This window comes from Natrix helvetica (genome assembly GCF_964273705.1).
Source record: "Natrix helvetica genome assembly, chromosome: 14".
In the NCBI taxonomy this organism is placed as follows: Eukaryota; Metazoa; Chordata; class Lepidosauria; order Squamata; family Natricidae; genus Natrix; species Natrix helvetica.
Window position 1 is genome coordinate 8,265,671 of NC_138564.1, and position 26,017 is coordinate 8,291,687.

Genomic DNA, 26,017 nt, shown 5'->3' on the forward strand with positions numbered 1-26,017 from the left:
AGTATTGCTGAGGCGAGAACCAGGAAGAAGCCACGTCAGCTGCAAAAAAATAAAGCATTTTCCCCTCCCCACCCACCCCAAAATTGTTCCAGCAATGAGGCACACGCCAACTGCCACCAAACGCATTGACAACTGATACTACTGGTTGGTTTTTACACTCGGGAGAATGATTACGGGGCTTACCAAACCATTCGCTCAAATTCCCCCCCCCTTTTTTTTTTTTGACCTACCAATGCAAGTTAAAAGTCTCGTTATAGCTATCTTTCCAAGTCCGGATAAAATAGATTTAGCTTATTGGAAAACAAAAATCAAACCTCCCGCTAAGGGCCAAAACCTTGTACTGTTTTTTTTCACGGCCGATACAGGTTTTTTATCGGGTTTTTTTCCCCTTGGAAAACACGGGCACTAGGAGGTGTGACTTTCCTGCGGATCCAAGAGAATTTTAAGAACAATATTTTTGCTATATATATATATATATCACATACGTTCCACACAACGCCGGTGGGACAACTCATGAATGCTGTCCACAAATCTTCTGAAAGTTGTGTGGTTGTGTTTAGAAGTCACCTCCCCAAAAGTCCTCTGCCTTCAGAGGATGCTTCCACCCACCTAGGAAGGAATAGCTGAACCAGCTGTTCTAAAAACTTCTGAAATGTCCACCAAGGATTAGGATTTTTCTCCCAGACATGATAACGTCTAGGAATCTCCAAATAGACTTTAAAAAAAAAAAGTTTCTGAATTAGGTCTGAATCAGATGGGGATTGGGTGGCTATTTTACAAGAGCCAGGACTGTTGACTCCCAAAAACAAAACACACACACACACATACACCAGAAATGTCAGTGTTGGCAGCTTGTTCCTCTAAGTGCCAATGAACAATCTTTTCAAGAACCAGCTTGCAGTCAGTTCACCCACTTCGCAAAAAAGAGAGGAGAGATTCTAGTAGGTAGATGTTCACAAAAATTGCTGTTACAATTTATAAAATATATAGTATATAGATAGTATAAACATACACACACACATATATATACATATGTGTGTACACACACACATATATATACACACATACATCCATATGTTTGTGTGTGTGTATGTATATATGTGTGTATATATATATATACACACATATATACATTGTGCGCACAAATTGAGCACAAATACAACACACACACACACCCATACATACATACATACATACATACATACATACATACATACATATATATATATATATATAGTGTGTGTGTGTGTGTGTGTATATATATGTATGTATGTTTGTATGTATGTTTGTATGTATGTATAAATATATAAAATAAATGTTAAGATCAACAGTAATAAAAATAAGCAACAAAAGTGCTCAAGTTGAAGGGGAAGATTAAAACTTACCCACAAAGAACACACAAATTCTTAAATAGAATACGTTACCAAAAAAAATAAAAATAAACCCCACACAGGTTAAATGGGAAAATGCTTGGTAAAATGTTCAAGTATCTTTTTTCTTTTTTTATTTAAATGTTCACGCTGGAAAGTTCAGTAACCAGACTGATCTTTTTTTGAGACCTCAGCCGATCATCCAGCCCTATCTGGATCCACCAAAATCTGTCCATTTGAACGATGCAGTTTTAAGGAATCCTTTACAAGGCCAGGTCAAAAGAGCCGGCCGATTTCTAGGAATCGTAAGACAGGAATGCTACTTCAGACCTACCTACGCCGTTTATTCTGGATTTAAAATTCCCTGCAGCCTTTTTACGTCCCCCGTTTCAAAATTCGTAATATTGCTCTGTTTGGTACCTTATCCCTAAAATGTAAATTGCATCTGATTTTAAGATGCAATTTGATGTCCCATTTTCCCTTCTTTTTGGCATCTGGGTTAAACAAAACAAAATAAATGGTAGAGAAAACGTCCATCTGCAGAGACTCAAAAGGACCGCCGGATTACACGTTACACGCCAACAGGTAAAGTGTCTCTGTTTTCGTTGTGACAAACTACGTAGTAGACAGCTACTTAGTGTAAAATCCACTTCAAGTGGATTTCTACCACTCCGTGTGTTCAGCTTTATGGGAAATAAGAGTCACATTTGTGTGTAACATATAGTCCGGCCCAAGCGTTCTCTGATTAAAATACGTTCTTTCATAAGATTTTCCCCCTCCACTTTTCTTTTTCCCTTCCCACCTTCTCAAAAAAACCCCACAAAAGTGACCTTGCAGACGATTTGAGAAATGCGTCGAGAGCAAACCACGTTTGCAAAGCAAGCATTCATGGCTGAAATGGGGGAAAGCAGTGGCCACCACCACCGTAGGCCAACAATGCTGAAAATCTGGCTGCTGAAAAATGCAGGACTCTTTGTCGGTGGCAATGGGCACCGATCTCACAGGGAAGGGATTGTCCAGTTCTCCATCACTGCCATAAAGTAACAGAGGAGATCCGGACCTTTATAAAGGATTTGCAGAGAGGCGTACGAGAAGCTAATTTCGTTCGAATAACCACCGGTTCTTTTGTTAGGGCTGCGAGTTCAGGAAACTCCCAGGACGCTGTCACGGTTCCTATGTTGATGACTCTCGATTCAGTTGCCCTAAATTTGAATTATTACACACACCCCAAGGTACCCCCTAGCCAGCACGCACCCTAACAAACAAGCATCCCTAACAAGACAGCCTCCCCGAGGGCTGAAACTGCTGCTATTCTGGATGTGAATCGCAAGGAGTGATCCGTTCCACTGCGGACTGAAGATTCACTGGGTTTCGAAAATCATTCACAACTAAATAAAAGCACCAGAATAAAAGGTCATACAAAATCTGAGACTCTTTGGATCCAAATGCCTGAAAGGTAACTATATATATATATATGTACACACACACACGCACGTGCACTTAAATAGATAAGATATATATTCAATATCCTTTTTTAAAAAACTTTTTTTTCTTTTTTGCATCACAGTGTAAAATCGTTCTTCTTCCCAAAGGATTTTACGGAGGAATGAAATCGGGAGGGGAGTCGGGGTAAAGAGGGGGGTGGGGGGGAAGCATTCGACTTCCAGGCGAAGACAGTTGCTATTTTGATAAGGAAGGATAAAGTGCAGTTCGAGAGATTTGAATGTCAGTTAGATGAGCTTGCGAGCAGCCATTCGGGACAGGCAAAAAAGCTGGCGTTGCAATGCAACAGGTAAGAAGTACGTTAGCGTTCCCATTGTAAAAGCTTCCTATATTATTATTATTGTTATTATTAATAGTTATTGTTGCTCATGCTGGCAGCGGTTCGGTATGATTCAGGTAAAATGTTCTCCTATACAGTTTTCCGCCCCCCTTCCCCTTTCTTGGAATTATTTTGGAAGGAGAAAGAAAATTACGCACTTTTACACACGAACGGTGGCCCTCTCTGACGCCTCCCCCACTGACTAGAGGGGGGGAGGTGGTTAAAAATTCCCAGGTGATGTTTCTTTTTTACATTGAACAGTTTTATTATAAAAATTGTGCTCGGGGACGATTCAGCCAGCAAATCACACACCCCCTTTTTTTAAAAATAAAAACGAAACAAAACCTCAAGCATACTTTCGTTCATTTCTTTTTATAACGCCAAGTTGTCACTTTTTGTTTTCTTTTTCGCTTGCGAAACTTTTTGAAACAACCTACTCCAGAGGGATCAGCGACAGCTCTTCCTTCGCACACTCAGGCACACTTTGGGGGTGCTTCGGTTACTGCCAAAGCCGGGGACGAACGAGCCGCCTCGCATCCAGTGCATTATAATTCGGTAAAACTACATGGAACCAGCCATAAGAATAATCTCCATTACCCCCTTTTTTCCCATTCCCAAGGTACAGTACCAAAAAAACATTTTAAACCGATGTATTAAAAATAAAAAGAGCTGGGTATTTTTCCAGCCCTTTGATCTTAAAAGACCCTGCTATACATTCCTTTTTCTTCTTCTTCTTTTCTTCCTTTTTCTTTTCGCAGGCCAAAGCTTTTAAGCTTCTCTGATTTAGATCTACGGTTTGAAGTTAGCCTTGTAAATTATTACTCAATCTCTTTTCTGACAGTTCCTCTCTTTAAAATTGAAAATAATTAAAAAAAAAAACAAACACCACAGATTCAGCCAGGAGGGCTAAACTGAACCTCTCCCAAACCTAGCCAAAAAAGAATATCTTAACGGGCCGCGGTACGCTTTAAAAATAGTAATAATGAGTAGTACAATACTGCAATCTTTCTCACTGCAAAGAGACCACAGAAATGGCTAATTATAAGGGGAGGAGGAGGGGGGCGTAAAATAAAAGATGTACTTCATCCTATACATTCTCGGGACTGTCCATCGGGGCCGCCTTCAAACCCCTGGAGCAGAAAAAATAATTACGCACGGCACAAAGGAGCAACTGAAGGTGTTGGGTCGAAAGAGAGAGAGAGAGAGAGAGAGAGAGAGAGGCTACCTTAGCACAGGTGACTTGGAATGATGGAGTTCTTCTTCCTCGAGCGTATAGAAAAAGGTTCGGTCCCAAATAAGGTGTTTTGCACAGGAATAGAGATAGAAAAAGAGGGGATTTACACAGGGAGGAGGGGAGAGGAAGAAACAAATCAGGGGAGAGACATTCTGGAAAGAAGGGAAGGACCATGGCATCACATCACTGGGCAGTTAAGGTTTTCTCAACCGTCCGTCCACCGTTTTTTTTTTCCTCTCTCTCTTTTCTTCCCCATGAGTCATTTTTTTTAAAATATATAAAATAAAGCCTGCTCCCCAGATGCGTTGTCCAGAAACAAGGAATCGTATCGCAGTTCATTCCCAGCCATTGTCTTTGATCATGTGAGCCAGTTCGATGATGAATTTCCCTTCTTTGTATTTTTGACTGCTCTCAAAGGCGTGTTCCTAAGGGAAGAAAGCACATCGCTCAGCTCAGCTCGCCCGCCTCGGATCGGGGTATTGGATTCAATTGAAAGCTAGTCCTCGACTTAAAACGGTTCGCTTAGGGAGCGAGGTTGCAAAACGGCACCCAAGAAAGCAACGTACGGCCATTTTTTCACGCTGATGACCCGTTGCAGCGTCGCCGTGGGATCAAAATTCGGACGCTTGGCGATGGGTTCGTATTTATGACGGTCGCAGTGTCCCCGGGATCACATGATTTCCCCCCTTTTTGCAACCTTCTGTTCAGCAAAGTCAATTCGGAAGCCAGATTCACCTAACAACCGTGTCGCTAACTTAACAACGGTGGTAGGGAAGGTTGTAAAATGGGGCAAAACTCATTTAACAGCTGTTTCGCTTAGCAACAGAAATGCTGGGATCAATTGTGGTCGTAAGTCGAGGACTCTGTATTCTCTGCCCTTCAAAAATTGGAGTTGGCCCCTATAAATTAACCGTCAACAGCTGGCAAAGAAAACTCATACAAAATGTTTTATAGATGGCACATGTCACTGGGGAAAATTAGCAAAGATGTTTAAAGACAAATCAGCGAGATGTTGGAAATGTCGAGAAGCAATAGGTTCCTATTATCATATGTGGTGGACATGTACAGGAGCAAGGAAATCCTGGACTAAGATAAGAATATGGTTGAAGAAAATGGTACAAGAAGAAATAGAATTTAGACCAGAGGTATTTTTACTAGGTATCGTCCCAGAGAAATTCAAGAAAGAGGATACTTATTTGATTATACATGTCAACTGCAGCAGCAAGAATTGTATTTTCCCAAAATTGGAAATTAAATAAGCTACCAACAGGTGAAGAGATGATAAAAGAGATGTTAGATTGTGCAGAGATGAACAGGTTGACAATGAAAATAAAGGATAAAGAGGAATTGGAGTACTTCAAGAGATGAGGAAGATTTTATGATTGGCTAGAGAAAGGAAACTAGAAAAGAAAATAAGGAGAAGATATAGACAGACGATGCACTGTTAAATGGAAAACGGGGGAAGAAGGGGAAAACCGAAAAGAAAATATTAAATATATAAGTATATATCCAAGAGCGAGACATAAAGGGGGGAGGGGAATAAAGTTAGGATAGATTAGTGAAGGTAATAAGAAATGATATCAAATTATATTTGGGTTTGCGGAAATACCATCCCAAGGAAACATAAACTGAGACCTGAAAGAGACACCTACAATAATAAAAGAGAGAGAGAGAGAGAGAGAGAGAGAGAGAGGAGGAGGAGAGAATGAAAGGAAGATGGGGGAAAGAAGAAAGAGGAAGAGAAGGAGAGAGGGGAGGAAGAGGAAGGGATGGTAAACAGAGCAACCCAAACTGTATATTAAAAACCTATGAAATGAAATAATAAAAGTATTAAAATGATCAATGTAAAGGAGAATAACAATTATGTGAATGCATACTTAAAATGGTATGTAAGAGAATAAAAAATAAAATAAAAATTTCTGAGAAAAAAAAACCTGGAGTTGGCCTGCTTAATAAAGGCCGTATTCCAGTATTTAAGGGGTTACCACAAAGAGGAGGGGGGTCAACTTATTTTCCAAGGCACCAGAAGACAAGACAAAACAATGGATGGAAACTAATCAAGGAGAGAAGCAACCTGGAATTAAAGAGAAACTTCCTAAAGGTGAGGACAATTAATCAGTGGAACAACTTGCCTTTAGAAGTTAAGGGGCATTTTAAGAAGAGATTGGACAGCCATTTATCCAAGATAGAATAGAGTCTCCTGCTTGAGCAGGGGGTTGGATTAGAAGACCTCCAAGGTCCCTTCCAGCTCTATTCTGATTGAAGATCGAAATTAACTAACGCAACCGGTACCGAAATGTGGATTGTGTCCTCCTCCAACCGCCAGCTCAACCAACTGACCCAAAACGTAAAAGGGCTGGCGGGGATGGTGGGCTCCCACTTTCGCATCTAACCAAGGTCACGCCCAGCGCGGAGGCTTACGTATTTCCATCCGAGGGTGGTTTTGCAGTTTTCACAATAAATATCGGCGACGGCGTGCAAGCCCGTCAGAAGGACGCGCTCTTCCGCAGGTCCACAGCCCACGTTCACCCTGCAAGAGAGGACGGGAGAAACACAGGTGGTCTCATCGGGGGCGTGATGATGCCCGTCGACGGGGAAAATAGGAAAAAGAACACCAATGGCCAGGACTTGGGAGAGAAAGGTTCCCTGCGCTTGACGCGGGAGCTCTTTTGAAGACCGAGGCCTTGTTTTCATCCTCCCAATCAATGGATTTGCCGTTTTATTGTCTGAAATGGTACTACGGGGTTTCCTGCTTGAGCAGAGGGTTGAGCTAGAAGACCTCCAAGGTCCCTTCCTGCTCTATTCTGATGGAAATTGAAATAAAAATAGGGGAGAGCTCGGGCAACTGCTTCTCGGCATGAAATAAGTCAAAAGAGCTTCAAGGTGTCCAAGGGAACTGGGCATGATTGTCCAGCTGTGCCCAAAGCTTCAACGCACCTTCTTCCTGGAGGATTTTAACAAGAGACTGAACAGCCACTTGTCCGAAATAGTATAGGGTCTCCTGCTTGAGCAGGAGGTTGGACTAGAAGATCTCCAAGGTCTCTTCTAGCTCTGTTGTGACTGATTGCCATTGAATTTCTAGTGGGGCAGTCAATATGCATTGCTGAAGAGTGACAGTAAGGAGGGGAACAGTAGTCTAGAGTGAAGACTCTCTGACAGGTCTGATGTCGAAACAATATCCATCTTCCCTGTCATTGCTTAGCATTATCCTAACAGTGTGATTTTGCTGTCTGAAAGTTGGAATTCAACCTTCCTTTCTTTTTCTTTGTTCCTTCCCTTCTTCTTTCCTTTTTCTTCTCTTCAATTTCTTCTTTTTCTTCCTTTGCTTTCTTTTTCTTCCTCCCTTTCTCTCTCCCCCCTCTTCCTTTGTTTCTTCTTTCCTTTTTCTCCTTTTCTTCTCTCTCTCTTTCTTTTCTCTCCTTCCCTCCCTCCCTTTCCTTCTTTCTCTCCCTTCCTCCTTATCTCCCTCTTTTCTCTCTCTCTTCCTCCCTCCCTCTCTTTCTTTCTTTCTTTCTTTCTTTCCTTTCTTTCTCCCTCCTCCAGCCCACCCCATAAGCAAGCTAGCAATACCAAAACATTTCTCAGTGCCACAGAAAAACAGAAAATGAGTGGTACTTACACAGAATTAAAGAGGTAGGCTCGTCCCTGACTTCCCTGAAAAGACTGAGAAAGAGAGAAGGGAAATGAATCTTACATTAAAACAACAACAACAACTTGTGAGATCATGTCACAGCACTCTTTCAATGAAGACTTGCCAGCTTCAGGGGTAACTTTGAAGGGCATTGCCTAGAACACACAGTAACTGATAGGCTGCATCATCTAACAGACACGGATACGAAGGTCAGTGACAGAAATGTTGCTAGAAATGTCTTCTAGGCACATGGAAAGAGAGAGAATAAATTAAGGTAAAGGTTCCCCTCGCACATAGGTGCTAGTCGTTCCTGATTCTAAGGGGCGGTGCTCATCTCCGTTTCAAAGCCGAAGAGCCAGCGCTGTCCGAAGATGTCTCCGTGGTCATGAGACCGGTATGACTCAATGCCAAAGGCGCATGGAACGCTGTTACCCTCCCACCAAAGGTGGTTCCTATTTTTTTACTCGCATTTTTACGTGCTTCCGAACTGCTAGGTTGGCAGAAGCCGGACAAGTAACGGGAGCTCACTCCGTTACGCAGCACTAGGGATTCGAACTGCCGAACCGCCGGCCTTTCTGATCGACAAGCTCAGCATCTTAGCCACTGAGCCATCATGTCCCTATAGAAATTATAGAGGTGCAAAAAAATAAAATAAATAAAAAGCGGAAGAGAAGGGTAACTAACATTCCTGTATTTGTTACTGTATCCCCTTCACAAACACAAAGTGGCTAAAAGATAATACAATAATACAATAGCAGAGTTAGAAGGGACCTTGGAGGTGTTCTAGCCTAGGCAGGAAACCCTGTACCCTCCAGACAAATGGCTATCCAACATCTTCTTAAAGACTTCCAGTGTTTAAGAAGATACAGATACAGCCTTCCTGATATTTTCACCCAAGGGTTTAAAAATCCTTCCTTGAGCCCAGCTACTTGGAAATGAATGGCATAGAATCAGATTTCTGCACCAGTTATCAATTCTATTTGAGAAATTTGAGATAATGCATTAATCTGCCAGACAGTCTTATCAAGGCACATTTCTAGAGTCTCTGAAAATATATTACTGACAGTCTTTGATTTCCAACAGTTTGTTTAGTGAATAAACTGTTAGAAGGGGACTGAAAAAAGGACCGATTTTCACACTTAATGACTGGTGACGAGATCAAAATTCAGATGCTTGGCAACTGGTTCACACTTATGACAATTTCCCGGGGCCACACGATCTCCTTTTGCGACCTGACAAATCTAGATTCCTTTAATAACCGTGTCACTAACTTAACACCGCCGCGATTCCCTTAAAACAGCGGTGGCAAGGTCGGTCGTAAAATGGGACAAAACCCACTTAACAAATGTCTTGCTTAGCGGCGTACATTTTGGGGCTCAATTGTGGTCGTTAAGTCAAGGACTGCTTGAACTTTGATCCGTTTGAGCTCTTTGCTGCGGTGAGTAAATAGGCTAAAGGGAAAACAGACCTCAAACGTGTGTGTGTGTGTCTGTGTGTGCACAAATCTACACAAACACATTTATGCACAGACAGAGCAGCAGATTTCAAGAGTTTATGTCGATTTTATTCTCATCCTATCAGGAGGCCTCCGGAAAGCAGATTACAATACATTATGTGTAGCTTAGAAGCGCTTTTAAAATGCCCAGAACGTTGCACTACACTGGCTAAAATAAATGGGATTTTAGCCACAACCAGGATTAGGTTTATATCGAGCAGTATGTACTAATGTTATTATGTGGTGTAGGAGGAAGGTGATCGGAGTAGTGAGGCAAAGATAGAACGTGCAACGAGGGTTCTTTGTCTCCCCCAGAAATGGTAGATGATGCCTAGAAGTCTGTAGAGAAGAAACACAATTTGGGATGGACATTCTTTGAATGGTGTGGGAATAAGGAATGGATTTCCAGAGGGAAAAATTGCAGACTTCAGGTGACCGTGAGGGCACAGAGAAGCCTCCAAGTGGCCTCAACAACCCTCTAAAACAGGGGTGTCCAAACTTGGGAACTTTAAGACTTGTGGACTTCAACTCCCAGAATTCCCCAGCCAGCCATGCTAAATGGAGCAGGAAGAGGATACACCAAAGAGAAAGAAATACACTGGGGGAGGGGGGGTAATCTCAAGAAGCCAAAGGATTATATAGAATTTTGGAGACGAGCTGCTAAGAATCTGTTCACAATATAGACTTTCTCCAGGGGTTTCAGTTTTAAGTCTTTCCAAGTAGGGATTAGGGAGAAAAGAACCAGGAGGACATTTTTAAATTGTTTAATTAAACATTAAAAACGTGATTCAGACTTTGTGGCTTCTGATATGTTTTCACTAAGCAACTTAGAGAAAAAAACAAAAAGCCCAGCTGCCTCTTGAAAAAGCCCCTTTGGGACAACCATGACCTGGATGAGAGTCTCCACAGACATTTGGGGGGGGGGGGGGGAGTCCTAGTAGTAGAATGGAGAGAGGTTACTCCTCGGCTACATTTTATGTAAAGGATTACATTTCTAAGCAGCGGAAAAAATCCCAAACGAAACCATCCACCTTTAAACACTGTTTTTTTAAGGCATAATCTTCTTGGATGAAACTAATACAACATGGGCACAGCTGATTATACTAGTGTTTTTTTCAAAGTTGGCAACTTTAAGATGTGTGGACTTCACATTATAAAATTCCCCAGCCAGCATGCTTGAAGTGGACTTCAACTCCCAGAATTCTCTACCCGGCATTCTTTCAGATGAGTGGACTTCAACTCCAAGAAGTCCCCAGCCAGGATGCTTTAAGACAGGGGTGTCCAAACTTGGCAACTTTAAGACTTGTGGACTTCAACTCCCAGAATTCCCCAGCCAGCAGAGCTGGCTGGGGAATTCTGGGAGTTGAAGTCCACAAGTCTTAAAGTTGCCAAGTTTGGACACCCCTGCTTTAAGATGCGTGGACTTCAGATCCCACAATTCCTCAGCCAGCTGCTTTAACACAGGTGGACTTCAGCTCCCAGAATTCCCCAGCCAGCATGCTTTAAGATGAGTGGACCAACCCTCAGAATTCCCCAGCCAGGCTGTTTTAAGAGTGAACTTCAATTCCCAGAATTCCCCAGCCAGCATGCTTTAAAGTGTGTGGACTCCCAGAATTCTCTATCCAAGATGCTTTAAGATGTGCGGACTCCAACTCTCAGAATGCCAGCGGAGGAATTCTAGGAACTGAAGTCTTAAAAGTTGCTTTAACACCTTTAAAGTTTGCAAAACATCGCCCCGTGTCTATTCGCATTTTGCCTTTTTAATTTGCCGAATTTCCCAGCGGAGGATCCCAAAACGTAAACGCCGGTCTTAACTTCCTATCTGGGCTTTAAGGCCCTTCGAAGGCTAAGAGCGTCACAAACTGCAAAATGCCTGAGGTCTAGCGACTTGCCTTGGAAATGAGCTCGTCGTGATTGGCCAGGTGGGCCCTGCAGTGGATGCAGCTGTAGGTTCGGTGACAATTTGGCAGATACGCCTGGAACGTTTTGGATTTTGTCATTTTGACCATTTCCGTCGCTGGCTCCTCGGTCCGATTAGGGCTGGCACCGGAGAAACAATTTTGCTGAACTTGCTGACAAAAGAAACACTGGAAAATGCAGGCAAAAGCCGTCGTTGTTGTGGAGGTTGTGTGGCCTTTTCCCACACGGACGCTACCGAAGAAACTGTGAACACCTGCGAGGGGAGGAAAACGGGGGTCAGCCAGTCAGATTCTCACCATCCCCCTAGCCACCCCTCGCTTAATAAAGGAAGGGGGTCTCGCCTGCGTATTTCATGCAGTCACCAGATCCTCCTACCCCAAAAGGATCTAAACCAGGGATGCCGAAATATTTCGGCACCGAGTGCCCAAACAAACTGGAACATGCATGCAGGTGCCGGAAATCCGAAAACCAGCTGGCCGGCGTGCGCATGCCTATTTTATGCCCATTTTTCAGGCTGTTTGGCCATTTTTGGGCCTGGAAAATAGCCCCCAAACAGCCCACAAAAACGGACTGTTTTGGGGGGCGTTTTTCAGGCCGTTTCCAGGTGTTTTTTTTTAGTACTCTGGTACCCGCAGAGACCAGCACCGGAAACCAGAAGAGCAGCTGGCGACGGCGCATGTGCCCACAGAGAGGGGTCTTCATGCCAGCTCTGGCACGCGTGCCATAGGGTCTCTATCATGGATCTAAACAGATCTCTGCCCACCTTCCTTCAGGCCATCAGGAACCCAATGCAGTAAAAGGCAAACACACCAAAATTTATGAAACTGGGGAGGAGGGCTATGAATGAGCGGAGTAGACTGTTATTAAAACTCCCTCACGCCTGGCCTGGGCGTGCGTGCGTACGTGTCTAACCTTGGCAACTTTAAGACCTGTGGACTTCAACTCCCAGAATTCCCCAGCTAGCCCTGGGGAGTTTCTGGGCGTTGATTTCCCAAGATTTTCAAAGTTGGGACACTCCTGGGCTTGCCCATATGTTGCAACAGCCAAACAGAATAATCAGGAAGCTCTCCTGCTCGCTGCAAAAATGTATTCCCCCCACCCCGTGAAGTATCCTATTTTTTTCTTCTTTTTGATTGACACGGTTTTTGACAGAGGCGGCCAAAGGGGAGACAGGAAGAGCTCTTGGAGAGGAAAGGGTGGAGGGGAATTTTGAGACTATGATATCCAACTTATGACCATTTTTATAGAAATATTCACGACCCAACGGATGGTCATAGCTCATCACTTTGAACGGTCATTTTTTTGAACGACCATGCAAAGGGATGCAAAAAGTGAGTTACCAACGCTCCTCACACTTACAACTGCAGTCGCGGGATCAAAATTGGGGCAACCCACACGGATTTACAAAGGTTGCAGCATCCCCCATGAAGCACGCAAATTTATAATAAAGAGAATGTGTACGTAATCATGCATGTATTAACCGCAGCAAGAATTGTATTTGAACAACATTGGGAAAGTGTAGAGATTCCTGTTGATGAGAAGGCAATAAGGAAAATATTAGAATGTGCAGAAATGAACAGGTTAACATTAGCAATTAAGGAGAAAGAGCAAAACTGAATATTATATGATTTGGGAAGTATTTTACCTATGGTTGGAAAGGGGAAAAAAAGGAGTTTGGAAATGAAGAAAGCAAAAAAAAAGTTGGACAGAGATATAAATAAGATGAAAACTGTTAGTATGCGTATGTTAAGCTTAATGTTGTTTAATGTTGATATGATAGAAGATATTAAGAAGAAAAATGGAGAGTTCCATAAATGCTCAATATATTATAATACTAAACATAGGGAAATAATGTGAATATGAATGTAAAAGATGTGGCAAGAGAGGAACATTGTTGCAGAGATGTTTGTACCCAGACGACACACGGCAGAAGGAAAGAGGCAATGTTTATTTTTGTAACTAAAAAATAATAATAAAACTCTTTTTTTATGTGATCGCTGTCTGCCACCTTCCTGGCTCCCGTCAAGCAAAATTAACAGGGGAAGTTAGTTTCGTTTAACGAACTAAGAGGTGAAATCAGGGGGGAGTCGCTTAATGACTGCATTGCTCAGCGACAGGAGTGCTGCTCCCCAAATGGGGTTGTAAGTTGAGGACTCTGATGTGAGGTCCTCGGTGGTCTCTTAGCTTGGGGGTGGGAAGGGGGGGCTATGCACATATTTCATTGCCAAACGATATAACAGAACAGAATAACTGAGTTGGAGGGGACCTTGGGAGGTCTTCTAGTCCAACCCTCTGCTCAAGCAAAAGATCTTGGACTATGTCAGACAATCCCTTCTTAAAGGCTACCAGTGTTGGAGCGCCCACAACTTCTGGAAGCGTTCCACTGATTAATTGCTTTCACTGTTAGGAAATTTCCCCTTTGTTCTAGGTTGCTTCACTCCTTGATTAGTTTCTGTCCATTGTTTCTTGTCCTGCCCTCAGGTGCTTTGCAAAATAGGTGATTTTCTGCGAGAAAACATCCAAGCTCCGAGAGTACCAATAACCCCACAGTCTTCCACCTCCTCCTCAAACCCCACTCCCTTCCAGCACTGATGATGTTACTTAGTTGGGTCATGAAACGTCTGCAAGAACACAGCTTAGAAAGCATCAAAGACCCCACAGTCCTCCTCCTCCTTCTCAAACCCCACTCCCTTCCAGCACTGATGATGTTACTTAGCTGGGTCATGAAATGTCTGCAGGAAAACAACCAAGCTCAGAGAGAACTAAGGACCCCATAGTCCTCCTCCTCCTCAAACCCCACTCCCTTCTAACACTGATGATGTTACTTAGTTGGGTCATGAAACGTCTGCAAGAACACAGCTTAGAAAGCATCAAAGACCCCACAGTCCTCCTCCTCCTTCTCAAACCCCACTCCCTTCCAGCACTGATGATGTTACTTAGCTGGGTCATGAAATGTCTGCAGGAAAACAACCAAGCTCAGAGAGAACCAAGGACCCCATAGTCCTCCTCCTCAAACCCTCATGCAGATCCACTTTTGACATCACAGAGTTTGTCCGAGTTCTGGTCTTCGTAACCAACCTCCCTCTGTACGCTTCTTCGCCTTTCATTTCTAGTATAGATAAGACGTCGTTTCTCGAGATTTGACACTACTGGTGACACGATGGGGTGGGAGGGAGAGCGAGAGACCGCTGGTGTTTTGTTGTGATGCATTCAGTCAGGGGTGGGTGGGTGGTAGAAGGGGAGGCCCTAGCTGATAAAATGGAAGCAATAATGAGAGATAGGCGGAATAATTGAATAATGATCAATTTTAGCCTAATATAGAGGGGTATTGTGATGGGAATTTCATAAGTTGATTGAATGTAATGATGATTCTCAATTTGATTCGTTTTGTTTGTGTTGGAACGAATGGCGCCCAGATGCCACACCGTTCACGCATTGATTTTTTGATATTTTTATAAATAAAAAAAATAAATAAAAACATTTTAAAAAGTAAGCAAGTATTGGATTAAAATTTGGAAATGGATACAACAAATTACAGAGGGACAAATAGAATATCAACCGCAACTTTTCCTGCTAGGAATAACCATGGGGAAATATAGAAAGAAAATTAGATATATATTAATACACGTATTGACTTCAGCTAGAATAACGTTTGCCCAATGTTGGAAACAGAGCAATATTCCCCCAGATGAATTGGTGATTCAGAAAAATTCTAGATTGCACCGAAATGGATAAATTAACATTAAGATTAAAGGAGAAAGAAGAGTCTGAATACTATGAAATTTGGTATAAAATGGCTGTATAACAGAAATAAAGTTGATCTAGCCCAAAGCAATAGAGAAATGTATAAAACTGTAAATGAACGTATATAAATATAGAAGCAATATAAGATTGATATACATAGGTACGATGATACAACCATGTAAATGTGAAGATTGAAAATTGAGACAGATGGAAAAAAAACAATAAAAATCTATGAAAAGAAAAAAGAAAGAAATGATGATGGGTTTTGGCCGTGTTCTTCAGCTCTCCGGCCCAATTTATCAGGAGGGTTCCCAGAGAAAGAATTATCAAGATCCCTGACACTTCCCCATCCATTCTGGAAGCACATCTGAGAAACCCATCTGCCACCAAAACACAAAAATTAAACCGGCAGGAAAATGGCAGCAGAACAGCAACGATGGAGTGACAAGAGTTTAAAGCCCATCTGTTCTATCTCGTTTCAGAAGACGACAAAAGTCCAAAGCCACGCGGGCCTCCCTGCCCCAAATTGTCTCGGGTGACCAAAAAATGCCTTAATAATGGGAATTTTGGAAGGGTCTTCTAGCCAAGACCAGGGTGGAAGTGCCACAAGAAAGAGTTGTGACGCAGACAAGCTTTGAGGTTGTGGTACGGTGTGTTGATTGACAAGTCCCACTGGGTGTCAGGCCTGGAAGCCGTCTTTTACATTGGGCCTTCAGGCCTGCCGCATTTTCTGGAGAAATTGGGAGGGGGGGATCATATATGTTAAGTAATTAAGCTCCCCGTTAGGAGAGCGAGTATGCAGAGAAGCGTAATGAGAGTGATATGGAATAACACGCACAAACCAGCATACAGAGACACTGAATAGTATAAAAATATAGTAGTTTACTATGTAGAAATATAGAAGTATTCAGAGTTCAGTTTACAGTCCGAGACATACACGGTTCAGTAATTCAGTTATCAATATTCTCAGTTTAACACACAGGTATAGCTAAACAGTAGCAAACCACAATACCTCAAAATACACCAACCATCATCTAACAAAACAGAGAGAGATATCTAACAACCATTCTGGCTGCCTCTTATAGCTGCTTGAGTTAACAAGCCAATTACATCTGTTAAGTATTTAAAGTAACAGTAAAGTAATCATAGCTTGTATACATTGCCAAGCCAAGCCTAGGGTTACATCCCTAACAATATAGAGTGTGATAGATATAGTCAAAATAACATTCCTTTCTCAGAGAGTCAAGGACATCTTGCCCTGCGAGGTGTGATTGGAGGCATCTCCAGTTGGGACGGTGCCTGATTGGACCATGGGGTGGGCATGTGGGTGCTGGGCAGGGACTTGGGACTTTCTTTTGGGTGGGGAAAACCTGGAAACATTCAGATTCAGGTTTTCCCAGATGTGCCAATAGGACATCTCTCATAAAATGGATCTTTGAGGAAACTCAAGCCTCCGTGTCTTTGTGTCTTAATGGCAGAATTGAAGGATGGTGAACAACTCCATGGTGTAAAGCAAAAAAAAAAAGGTGATAATTTAGGACAGACTCAAAAGCTGGAGGGACAGCTTGATTCAGCCCCATCCAGAAATAAAGGAGAGAATATTGGCAGCTAAGGTTTGAACTGTGGGGTCTTTGGTGCTCTCTCAGCTTGGTTGTTTTCTTCTGCTAGCACTGATGATGTTACCCAGTCGGGTCATAAAACAAGCAAGAAGACAACCAAGTTCAAAGGACAGGAAGGAGTCCATGCTCAGAAATCCTGCTGGAATGAATCAAAATGTAATATAAGAATTAAGTGGACAGATTTTATTTTCCTGGGCTCCAAGATCACAGCAGATGGGAAGCCAAGAAAGTAAAAGAGGCTTGCTCCTGGGGAGGAAAACTATGGCAAATCTAGACAGCATACAAAAAAGCAGAGACATCACCCTGCCAACAAAAGTGTGTCTAGTCACAGCTGTGGTTTTCCCAGTTGCAATGGATGGCTGTGAAGGTTGGACCGTAAGGAAGGCTGAGCACCAAAGAATGGAGGCCTTTGAACTCTGTTGCTGGAGAAGACTCCTGCATTGAGTCCCTTGGACTGCAAGGCCATCCAACCGGTCAGTCCTAGAGGAGATCCACCCTGACTGCTCTTTAGAAGGCCGGATCCTGAAGAGGAAGCTCAGGTACTTTGGCCAACTAATGAGAAGGAAGGACTCCCTGGAGAAGAGCCTCATGCTGGGAACGATGGAGGGCAAAAGAAGAAGAAGGGGACGGCAGAGAAGGAGGTGGCTGGATGGAGTCACCGAAGCAGTCGGCGTGAGCTTCTATGGACTCCGAGGGGTGGTAGAGGATGGGAAGTCCTGGAGGGACGTTGGACATGACTTCCCAACCAACAATAAAAAAATATAGAAAAAAGAAAGCAACATGCACTTGTGTTTGTGATAAAGACTTTCAAGACTGGATTATGGCATCCAGCAAGGCTCAGGGTTGGTCAACCAAGAACATGTTGGTTAAGATGTTTGGGCCCTGGGAAGGTTTGCAAAGCAGGCACAGCATCTGCATGTACCTGCAATTCCTACGTCTTCCATGCCACAATTTCACCATTTGTTTCATTCAGATACGGCCCATGGCCAACAAACGCAGTTCCAGTAAAAGCCGTGACAGCTAGGCACGCTCCTATCCATGGCGGGTGGCCTGCAACTGCCTGACCAATGCAAATTTTCTTGAACAAAAAGGCCATCCAACAAAAGCACAAGTGAGACCACAAAGCAAAGAATGACCTAAACATTTGCAAAAAGAAAAGAAAAAAAGGGAGGGGGGGAGGGGAAGCCATCGCAGCTAGCTCTGCTTCGAAAGCAAGAGAAAATTCAAGTGACTGGGCTTGGCTTTCTAGAAAACCTATTTTAAGCCACGCCAAAGTCACTAGAATCAGTTCAGAGCTCAAAAGCTATTTAAAAAATAATAATAATTCTTGGGAGTTGTGGCATGGATTTCATTGACATCAGGCTAATCGCTTGCTAATCGTTGTCTCTTTCCAGGAGCAATGTGCCCACAATATTTAGAATAGAATAGAATAACTGAGTTGGAAGGGACCTTGGAGGTCTTCTAGTCCAACCCCCTGCCTAGACAGGAAACCCTGTACCATTTCAGACAAATGCTTATCCAACATCTTCTTAGAAACTTCCAGTTTTGGAGCATTCACAACTTCTGGAGGCAAGCTGTTCCACTGATTAATTGTTCTCACTGTCAGGAAATTTCTCCTTAGTTCTAAGTTGCTTCTCTCCTTGATTAGTTTCCACCCATTGCTTCCTGCCCTGCTCTCAGGTGCTTTGGAGAGGAGTTTGACTCCCTCTTCTTTGGGGCAGCCCCTGAGATATTGGAAGACTGCTATTTTGAGGGGCCCTGTACCAATTCTCCAAAGAGCTCACCATTCGGGCACCCTGGTGCAATTTCTGCCTGCTGGCATGACATCATTGAAAGAAAATAAGCCAAGCAAGCAGCCAATCTTGAAAGGCAAAGGGCTGTCTTTCTTCTTCACCCGGATGTGTAAACAAATATTTAAGCATGTTACCTGCCACAGAAAAAAACAAGACTGCAAAAAAATAATAATAAACCCAGCCACTCCAGCCCAGCGAAGGATTGGACAATCCCGCCGGCAACAGGTCAACTCGAATTGGCCTCCCCGCACACGTACCACTCCGTCATCAATCTGCATTTCACAACCGTTTGTATTAAAGCCCTTTCTTTCATTGATAAAATATGCTAAGTGCCAGTGGCAAGCTACCCACGGCTGCTGCAGGTAAAACAAAAACAAAAAGAGCTGTTACAATCGGGTCGGTGATCCCTTATATGTTTAGGATTAATCGGCGGGGATTTAAGATTTCGTCTTTGTTCAACGTTAAAAGGCGCCCCGCGTTATTAAATCAGACGCATAAAGGGTCATTCATTGGGAGCCAAGTCATTTCCTCCTTTTTATTCCTCGCGAGGAAGCGGCCTCGGAGCCTCCAAACCGAACCGAAGCTAGCACTCAGGGTACACACCGCAAATAACCACGGTCATTTCAGAACCTGTCAAAGGCACAGAGAGAGAAAAAGGCACTTCGTTCAAAACAAGCCCGAGCATTTTTCCGCGCAAAACATCTCCCCGTGCCCCAGGAGAAGAAGCGAACAATGGATCTCACCCGGGCTCCAGCCCAAACAAAAGCCGAGATCCCGGAACGTCAGGAGTTTCCTAAGCCATCCGGCATCGCCAAGAACTCCCAAGCCAAAAGTCAGCTTGCTCCCTTTGGATTTTTTTTTTTTTAATCACTCGAGTATCTCCTCCTTCTTCCTGATCTTTGGTGGGCAGCAGGAAATCGGAGATTCTGCAGGAGATTCTGACTTAATTTTTGTTCCTCCTCCCGTAGCTGCCGCCGTTTGCAAGAGGCAGCTCGCTAAAAATAGACACGACACCTTCAAGCCTGCTTTAGACAACACAGCACCTGGCGAACCCAGGAGTGAACGTGCGGCAACTGAGTCCCAGACAGTGTTCAGACCTTCCTGCAGCCAGCCAGCACCTGCTGGATCCAAGTGAAGAAAAAATAAATGCAATAATAATCATAACAACCGAGGCCACCGAGATGCTGTTTTCTTCTAGAGTGTTGACAAACAGCTACGGCAGGGCTGATCTCACTGGCAGGAAGCCGCTTGCCACAGCTTTGCCACTGGCAGGGGAGGGGGTTTAATGTTCAGATATAAAGTGAAGACACAGAGCTGGGGGGCTGGGGCTAAGGGGGGGGGGAACAAAGAGGCTGTTTTTGCAACCGGATTATGTCAAGCGTGCCCCTCTGTTAGATCCCAAGCAGCATGCACAATGGCATGGAGCAAAAATAACAAAGGCTTCCCGTTGCCAAAAAGCTTGCAAGCCATCCAAAAAAACCCAAAACAAATCCGACCTCAAATGAAAAAAAAGCAGGCAAAGTGGCAAGGAGTCGAAAAGCCCCAGCGACGCCAAAAACGCAGACGGGAGCTCGGCTGCTCCGGAGTGACAGTTCTCCTCCCCCCGCCTCCCTCCCCTTACCTCTGGGGCTTCCTTGTTTTGACTCCTTGTTTTGACTCGGGGCAGAACCGGCGGTCTAAGAGTCTCCGACCCGATTAGCAAGTGGACAAGCAACGGCACGTAGAAAGAGTTCCCCCCCACCCCACCCCACCCCCAGTCCGTCCGTGCCTTACCGTGATCGTCATAGGAACATGCATGGATCGGAGTAGGAGACCAACATTATCGCCCAGGCTGCCCCCAAACTGCAAACTCAGAAAGACAATGGGGCAGAGGCAGGAGCAGATCAAAAGGGACCAGGGGGGGGTTTATGACTCTACCGCTCTAAGCCACATGCTCAAAGAAACCACCTGTACCTCCCAGGAAAGCAGCTGCTGGGGGGGGGGTTAAGGCCCCCCCCCAATCCCCTTGACTGCAAGGGTAGAGAGTTCAAAGACTCATCTGAGAAGCTGGAAAGGAGACCAGGTCGAGATGCAGCTTTCATCTGCATCCTAAAAACCCAGGACCGAGTTTAAAAATTGGCAACTCCGCTTGTTTTCAAAACAGGACTGGCTTTTAACAAAATAACAAAACAAAAAACAACCCTGCCACTCCATTGATTTGAATCTTTTTTCTTCCCAATAAACCCATTGAGGGAATGGTGTGGCAGAAAAAAGCAGAAAAAAGAGGAACGCATCCTGACCAATAAAACTAACATTTAGAGGTGAATAAGACCTTGCAAAAGTTGCTCCTGGGGAGGAAAGCGGTGGCAAATCTAGACAGCAGACTAAAAAGCAGAGACCTCTCATCCTGCCAACAAAAGTGTGTCTAATCAAGGCTGTGGTTTTCCCAGTTGCAATGGATGGCTGTGAAGGTTGGACCTGAAGAAAGGCTGAGCGCCAAAGAATGGAGGCCTTTGAACTCTGGTGCTGGAGAAGACACCTGTGAGTCCCTTGGACTGCAAGGCGATCCAACCGATCAGTCCTAGAGGAGATCAATCCTGACTGCTCTTTAGAAGGCCAGATCCTGAAGACGAAACTCAAAGACTTTGGCCACCTAATGAGAAGGAAGAAGGACTCCCTGGAGAAGAGCCTCATGCTGGGAACGATGGAGGGCAAAAGGAGAAGGGGACGGCAGAGAAGGAGGTGGCTGGAGGGAGTCATGGAAGCAGTAGGCATGAGCTTCAATGGAAGATGGTAGAGGGCAGAAAAGCCTGAAGGAACCTTGTCCATGGGGTTGCGATGGGTCGGACATGACTTTGCAACTAACAACAGCAAAGGCCTTGCAAACCAGAATGCACCTAGTGTGATATCCTGGCTTCAAGAAAAGCCCCATCCTCAATTCCTGTCCATCCCAACTCAAACCATGCGTAAATCAAAGTCCTGGGGACTCAAGCCAAGTCCCCGGCCTCCTCTTCATTTCAACCAACCCCTCTTTTCTTTCGCACCCCGAATGTTTTTCCTGGTCTGCACCAGTTTCCCAAAAGGGGAACCACGTTTTGCCTTCCGCAAGCAGGGCCCAGTCTCTTCGGAGGGCCTTTTCAGCTCTTTCATTTGTGATTGTACATCGCCTGTTGTGTTGCCTTTCTAAGCCACAGTTATCACAGCTCTGCCGACTGCGATTCCCCTCCGCGGCCTCAGAAGGCGAGATGAGGCCTCCATCAAGTCACACCAGGAATTTCGCAAGCCTTTCGTGAATTTGGAGGGTCACTCTTAATGGAAGACTTGGGTTTCATTCTTAAGACGGCCGGGTCTCCCTTCCTTCTCCACGGAGGGAGACTCAGATCGTGAATTGCATCATCGGAGATCGCTCACACACCTGAGCCTCCAAAGCAGTGTTTCTCAAACTTGGCGACTTTAAGTCCTGTGGACTTCAACTCCCAGGATTCTGGGAGTTGAAGTCCACAGGACTTAAAGTCGCCAAGTTTGAGAAACACTGCTCCAAAGGAAGGAGTCGGGTGTGTGTGTGTTGTGTGTCAATATTTTTTTTAAAAGCATTATGAAATCATTGATTATCGGCAAGGATGACTGTCAGAAGAAGACAGGCTGATGAAGCTTTGTGCGTGCGTGTGAAATTTACAAGAGGTTGAAGATTTTATATTTTTATAATACAGGGCTGTATTTATAACAGAGTGCATTTTAGATCCACTGCCTTCTCTTTCCAGATTATGCTTCCTTTGGGAGGTGGAAATCTCCGCGTGTGCAAGGGGGGGGGCACGTTTCAGGCGCACTCGCACAAGGAAGAAGGCCATTAACGTCTTTGCAGGTTATATTTGGGCTGGGTGCAATGGGATTTATAGCACAACCCACCCAAACGCAGAATGAACCGCACCACAAAAATATCTGTATTTTTGTGGTGCAGTTCATTCCGCGTTCAGTTGGGTTGTGCTATAAATCCCACTGCACCCAGCCCGAATATAACCCAGTGAGTGCGGTGGGATTTATAGCGCAACCCACCTGAAGTGGGTTGGCGGGCCTGGATGAAGCAGGAGAGGATTCCAGGGTGACCATTTCTCATCCTGGAGCCTTCCAGTCGCATTGGGATGCCAGTCCCCTAGGTGATTGGAAGCAGATGGGAGTTGTAGTCCAATCTCATCTAGCCATTCCTTACCATTGCATTTGGTTTCCTCAGTGATACATTGGTGGGGGACACTAGGTCTTTGTTGGTGGGAGACAGCTTGAAGATGTTAGAGAATGGGATTTGTAGTCCACCTAAAACATACACACATATGGCACACACACACACAAAATGGGAAAAATGGCCACCTCAGACATCACAGTAATTGGTTCCCCAATCTCCGGCAAATGGAATGAGACCTGGGTGACTGCACAGACAGGCCAAGAAAGAGAGAATGGGATTTGTAGTCCAGGCCATTTAGAACACCCAGCAGTAAGAGAGTGACACCCCATCTTCCCCAGCCCTCCCAGCACCAGGTTCCCCAATCCTTAGGGAGGCATTTGCTGGGGAGAATGGATTTTGTTGGGGAGCAGGCAAAGAGGCTGGAGGATGGGATTTGGAGTCCAAACCACAGAACATTCAGCGGTAGAGGATGTTGGGCAAGATGGGCTCTTTAGTCCAATCCATCTATGAACCAACAACGACAAGGGAACAGAGTCCCATTTTCCTCATACTTTCCGGCTCTGCAGTTTTCAAGGAGGCAGACTGGGGATCATGGGCCTCTTAGCGGGGACCCAGCCAAGAGTTCAAAGAATGGGATGTGTAGTCCAATCCACCCAGAATCCACAACGGCAGAGGAACCCAGTCCCATCTTCCCCATCCCTCCTAGCTGCCCAACAGGGAGGCAGGCTGGGGATCATGGGCCTTAGCAGAGACACACACGAGAAGGATGGGATATGTAGTCCATTCCACCCAGAACCCACAACGGCAGAGGAACCTAGTCCCATCTTCCCCATCCCTCCTAGCTGCCCAATTCCCAGGGAGGCAGGCTGGGGATCATGGGCCTCTTAATGGGGACCCATCCGAGGTGAGGATGGGACGTGTAGTCCCACCCACCTAGGCACACCCCAAAGGGTCAGGGGAAGAAAGCCCCTCCTCCCCTCCCAAGGAGGATGGGCTTTGTAGTCCAGCCCCAACACGTCCTCCCTCTCCCCCCCCCCACCCCCCGGCAGGGAATGATGGGCTCATCCACCCACTGACCCACCTGGGCCGGGGGAGCCGTACCTGTGGGGGCGGGGCGGGGGGCGGGGCTTCCCTCACGCCCCCAACGGCCGGCGGGCGAAGCTTGGCGGGGGGCGCGGCGGGAGGGGGGAGCATAGAGAACGCCGCGCGCCTCTCAGGTCGCCGACGACGTCACCGCTGCGCGCTTTCTCCTCAGCCCGGGCAGCCGGCGACTCATCCCGCCGCCGCCGCCGCCGCGACCGCCCGGCTGGCCTCGGGCTTTGTTTTGCTTGGGGCTTCCTCGGCCCCGCCCCCTGGGAGGGCTCGCGGGCCCCGGCGCATGCGCCGCAGCAGCCCGCCGCCCGGTGGCCGTTAAGCCCAGCGCCAAGGAACAGGCGCGCGCCGTCGTCCGGCGTTGCCGCGGGCGACGGCCAATCGCGGCGCAGAGCGCTCCCGCCGCCGATGCCGCCTCCGCTGGGTCTTAACGCCCGCACGGAGTCGCCTCTGCTGAGCTGGTGGGATTTATGAATTACTGTTATTGTTTTTTGTTGTTACTGTTATTATTGTTGCTGCTGCTGCTCTTTTGTTACTGTTATATTGATTATATTATTGTTGCTAGTTATTTTGTTATTACTTTATTATTACAGTATATAACTTAACCCTAACCCTATCTACCTACCTACCTTATTCATCCATCTCTTTCTATCCATCTACCTACCTTATTTATCCATCTCTCTCTAATCTATTCATCCCTCTATCTCTAATTTATATCCATCCATCTTCTATCAATCTATATCTATCATCTATCTATCTATCTATCTATCTATCTATCTATCTATCTATCTATCTATCTATCTATCTATCATCTCCTCTACCTACCTACCTTATTCATCCATCTTTCTACCTTATTCATCTCTCTCTAATCTATCTATTCATCCATCTCTCTCTCTCTCTCTCTCTCTCTACCTACCTACCTTAGTCATCCGTCTATCTTATTCATCCATCTCTCTCTAATCTATCTATTCATCCATCTCTCTATCTCTCGTCATGTTTCTAGACCCCCCAGCTCCCTCAAGGAGGGTCTCCGAGCGGTGTCGTCATCATCCCCAATGGTCCCTAGCAAGCTTGGCCCTTGCAACATAGCTATGTGCAGGCGCAAAGAAGAGGCCCACAGAGATCGGGGGGGGGGGTGCTTCGTGACAGCAGGAAACAGATAGCGGAATCTCTAAACTGTTACTGACATCTAGCGGCAGCTGCCAGCAAAGATAGATTTTCATTTGCCACACTGATTAACTTGTTTCAAAGGCATCGTGGACTCTGGAGAGTGTGAGCGAATAACTTAATAAAAAAATGGAACTGTGAGATAAAAGTTATAACTGGAGGATGAATGTTGCAAGAGATTAAAGGACCATGCAAAGGGGGGGGGGGAAGGAGGCCACCTGGTGTTCTTGAGGTTATCAGTGGTTGGATTTTTCCAAACCATCGCCCAAGTACCAGCTATTCCATTTGTCATTTATTTTACCTGGGCCATTTTTATGCCTTTGATCCCAAAGTGGAATAACCAACGCCTCAATTAGCCCCTTTTCCCTGCTCTGAGCAGCTTTGTAATTTGCTTTTAACAACATTCAGGTAGTCCTTGACTTCTAACAGTTCGTTTAGTGACCAAAGTTTCATCATCGTGGAAGAAGAGAGACGTATGGCTGTTTTTCACACTTACAACCGTTGCAGCATCCCCATGGGCACGTGATCAAAATTCGGACACTCGGCAACCGAGTCGTATTTATGACGGTCGCAGTGTCCCGGAATCATGTGATTTCCCTTTTGCGACCTTCAAAATCAAGCCAGATTCATTTAACAACCGGGTTACTAACTTAAAGCAACTGCAGTGATTCACTTAACGACTGTGGCAAGAAAACTCGTAACATGGGGGAACTCACTTAATAGCTGTCTTCCTTAACAAGAGAAATGTTGGGATCAATTGTGGTCGTAATTCGAGGACCCAGCTGTATTGTAGAAAATGTGTATGCTATGAGACTCCTGCAAGTCCCTTGGACTGCAAGGCCATCCAACCGGTCAGTCCTAGAGGAGATCAACCCTGACTGCTCTTTAGAAGGCCGGATCCTGAAGAGGAAGCTCAGGTACTTTGGCCAACTAATGAGAAGGAAGGACTCCCTGGAGAAGAGCCTCATGGCTGG

At 45.1% G+C, this 26,017-nt stretch overlaps 1 protein-coding gene across 1 annotated transcript; it reads right to left on the reverse strand.

Annotated features, from left to right (window-relative positions):
• Window positions 1-80: 80 nt before the first annotated feature.
• YPEL1 (yippee like 1) lies at window positions 81-24,124 on the reverse strand. Its single transcript, XM_081966709.1, has 5 exons — window positions 23,886-24,124; window positions 11,445-11,725; window positions 8,046-8,089; window positions 6,848-6,956; window positions 81-4,851 (listed from the first exon to the last, which is right to left on the reverse strand). Exons 2-5 carry the CDS (start codon window positions 11,559-11,561, stop codon window positions 4,762-4,764), a joined length of 360 nt encoding a protein of 119 aa, XP_081822835.1. The 5' UTR covers window positions 11,562-11,725; window positions 23,886-24,124; the 3' UTR covers window positions 81-4,761.
• Between the last annotated feature and the right edge of the window lie 1,893 nt (window positions 24,125-26,017).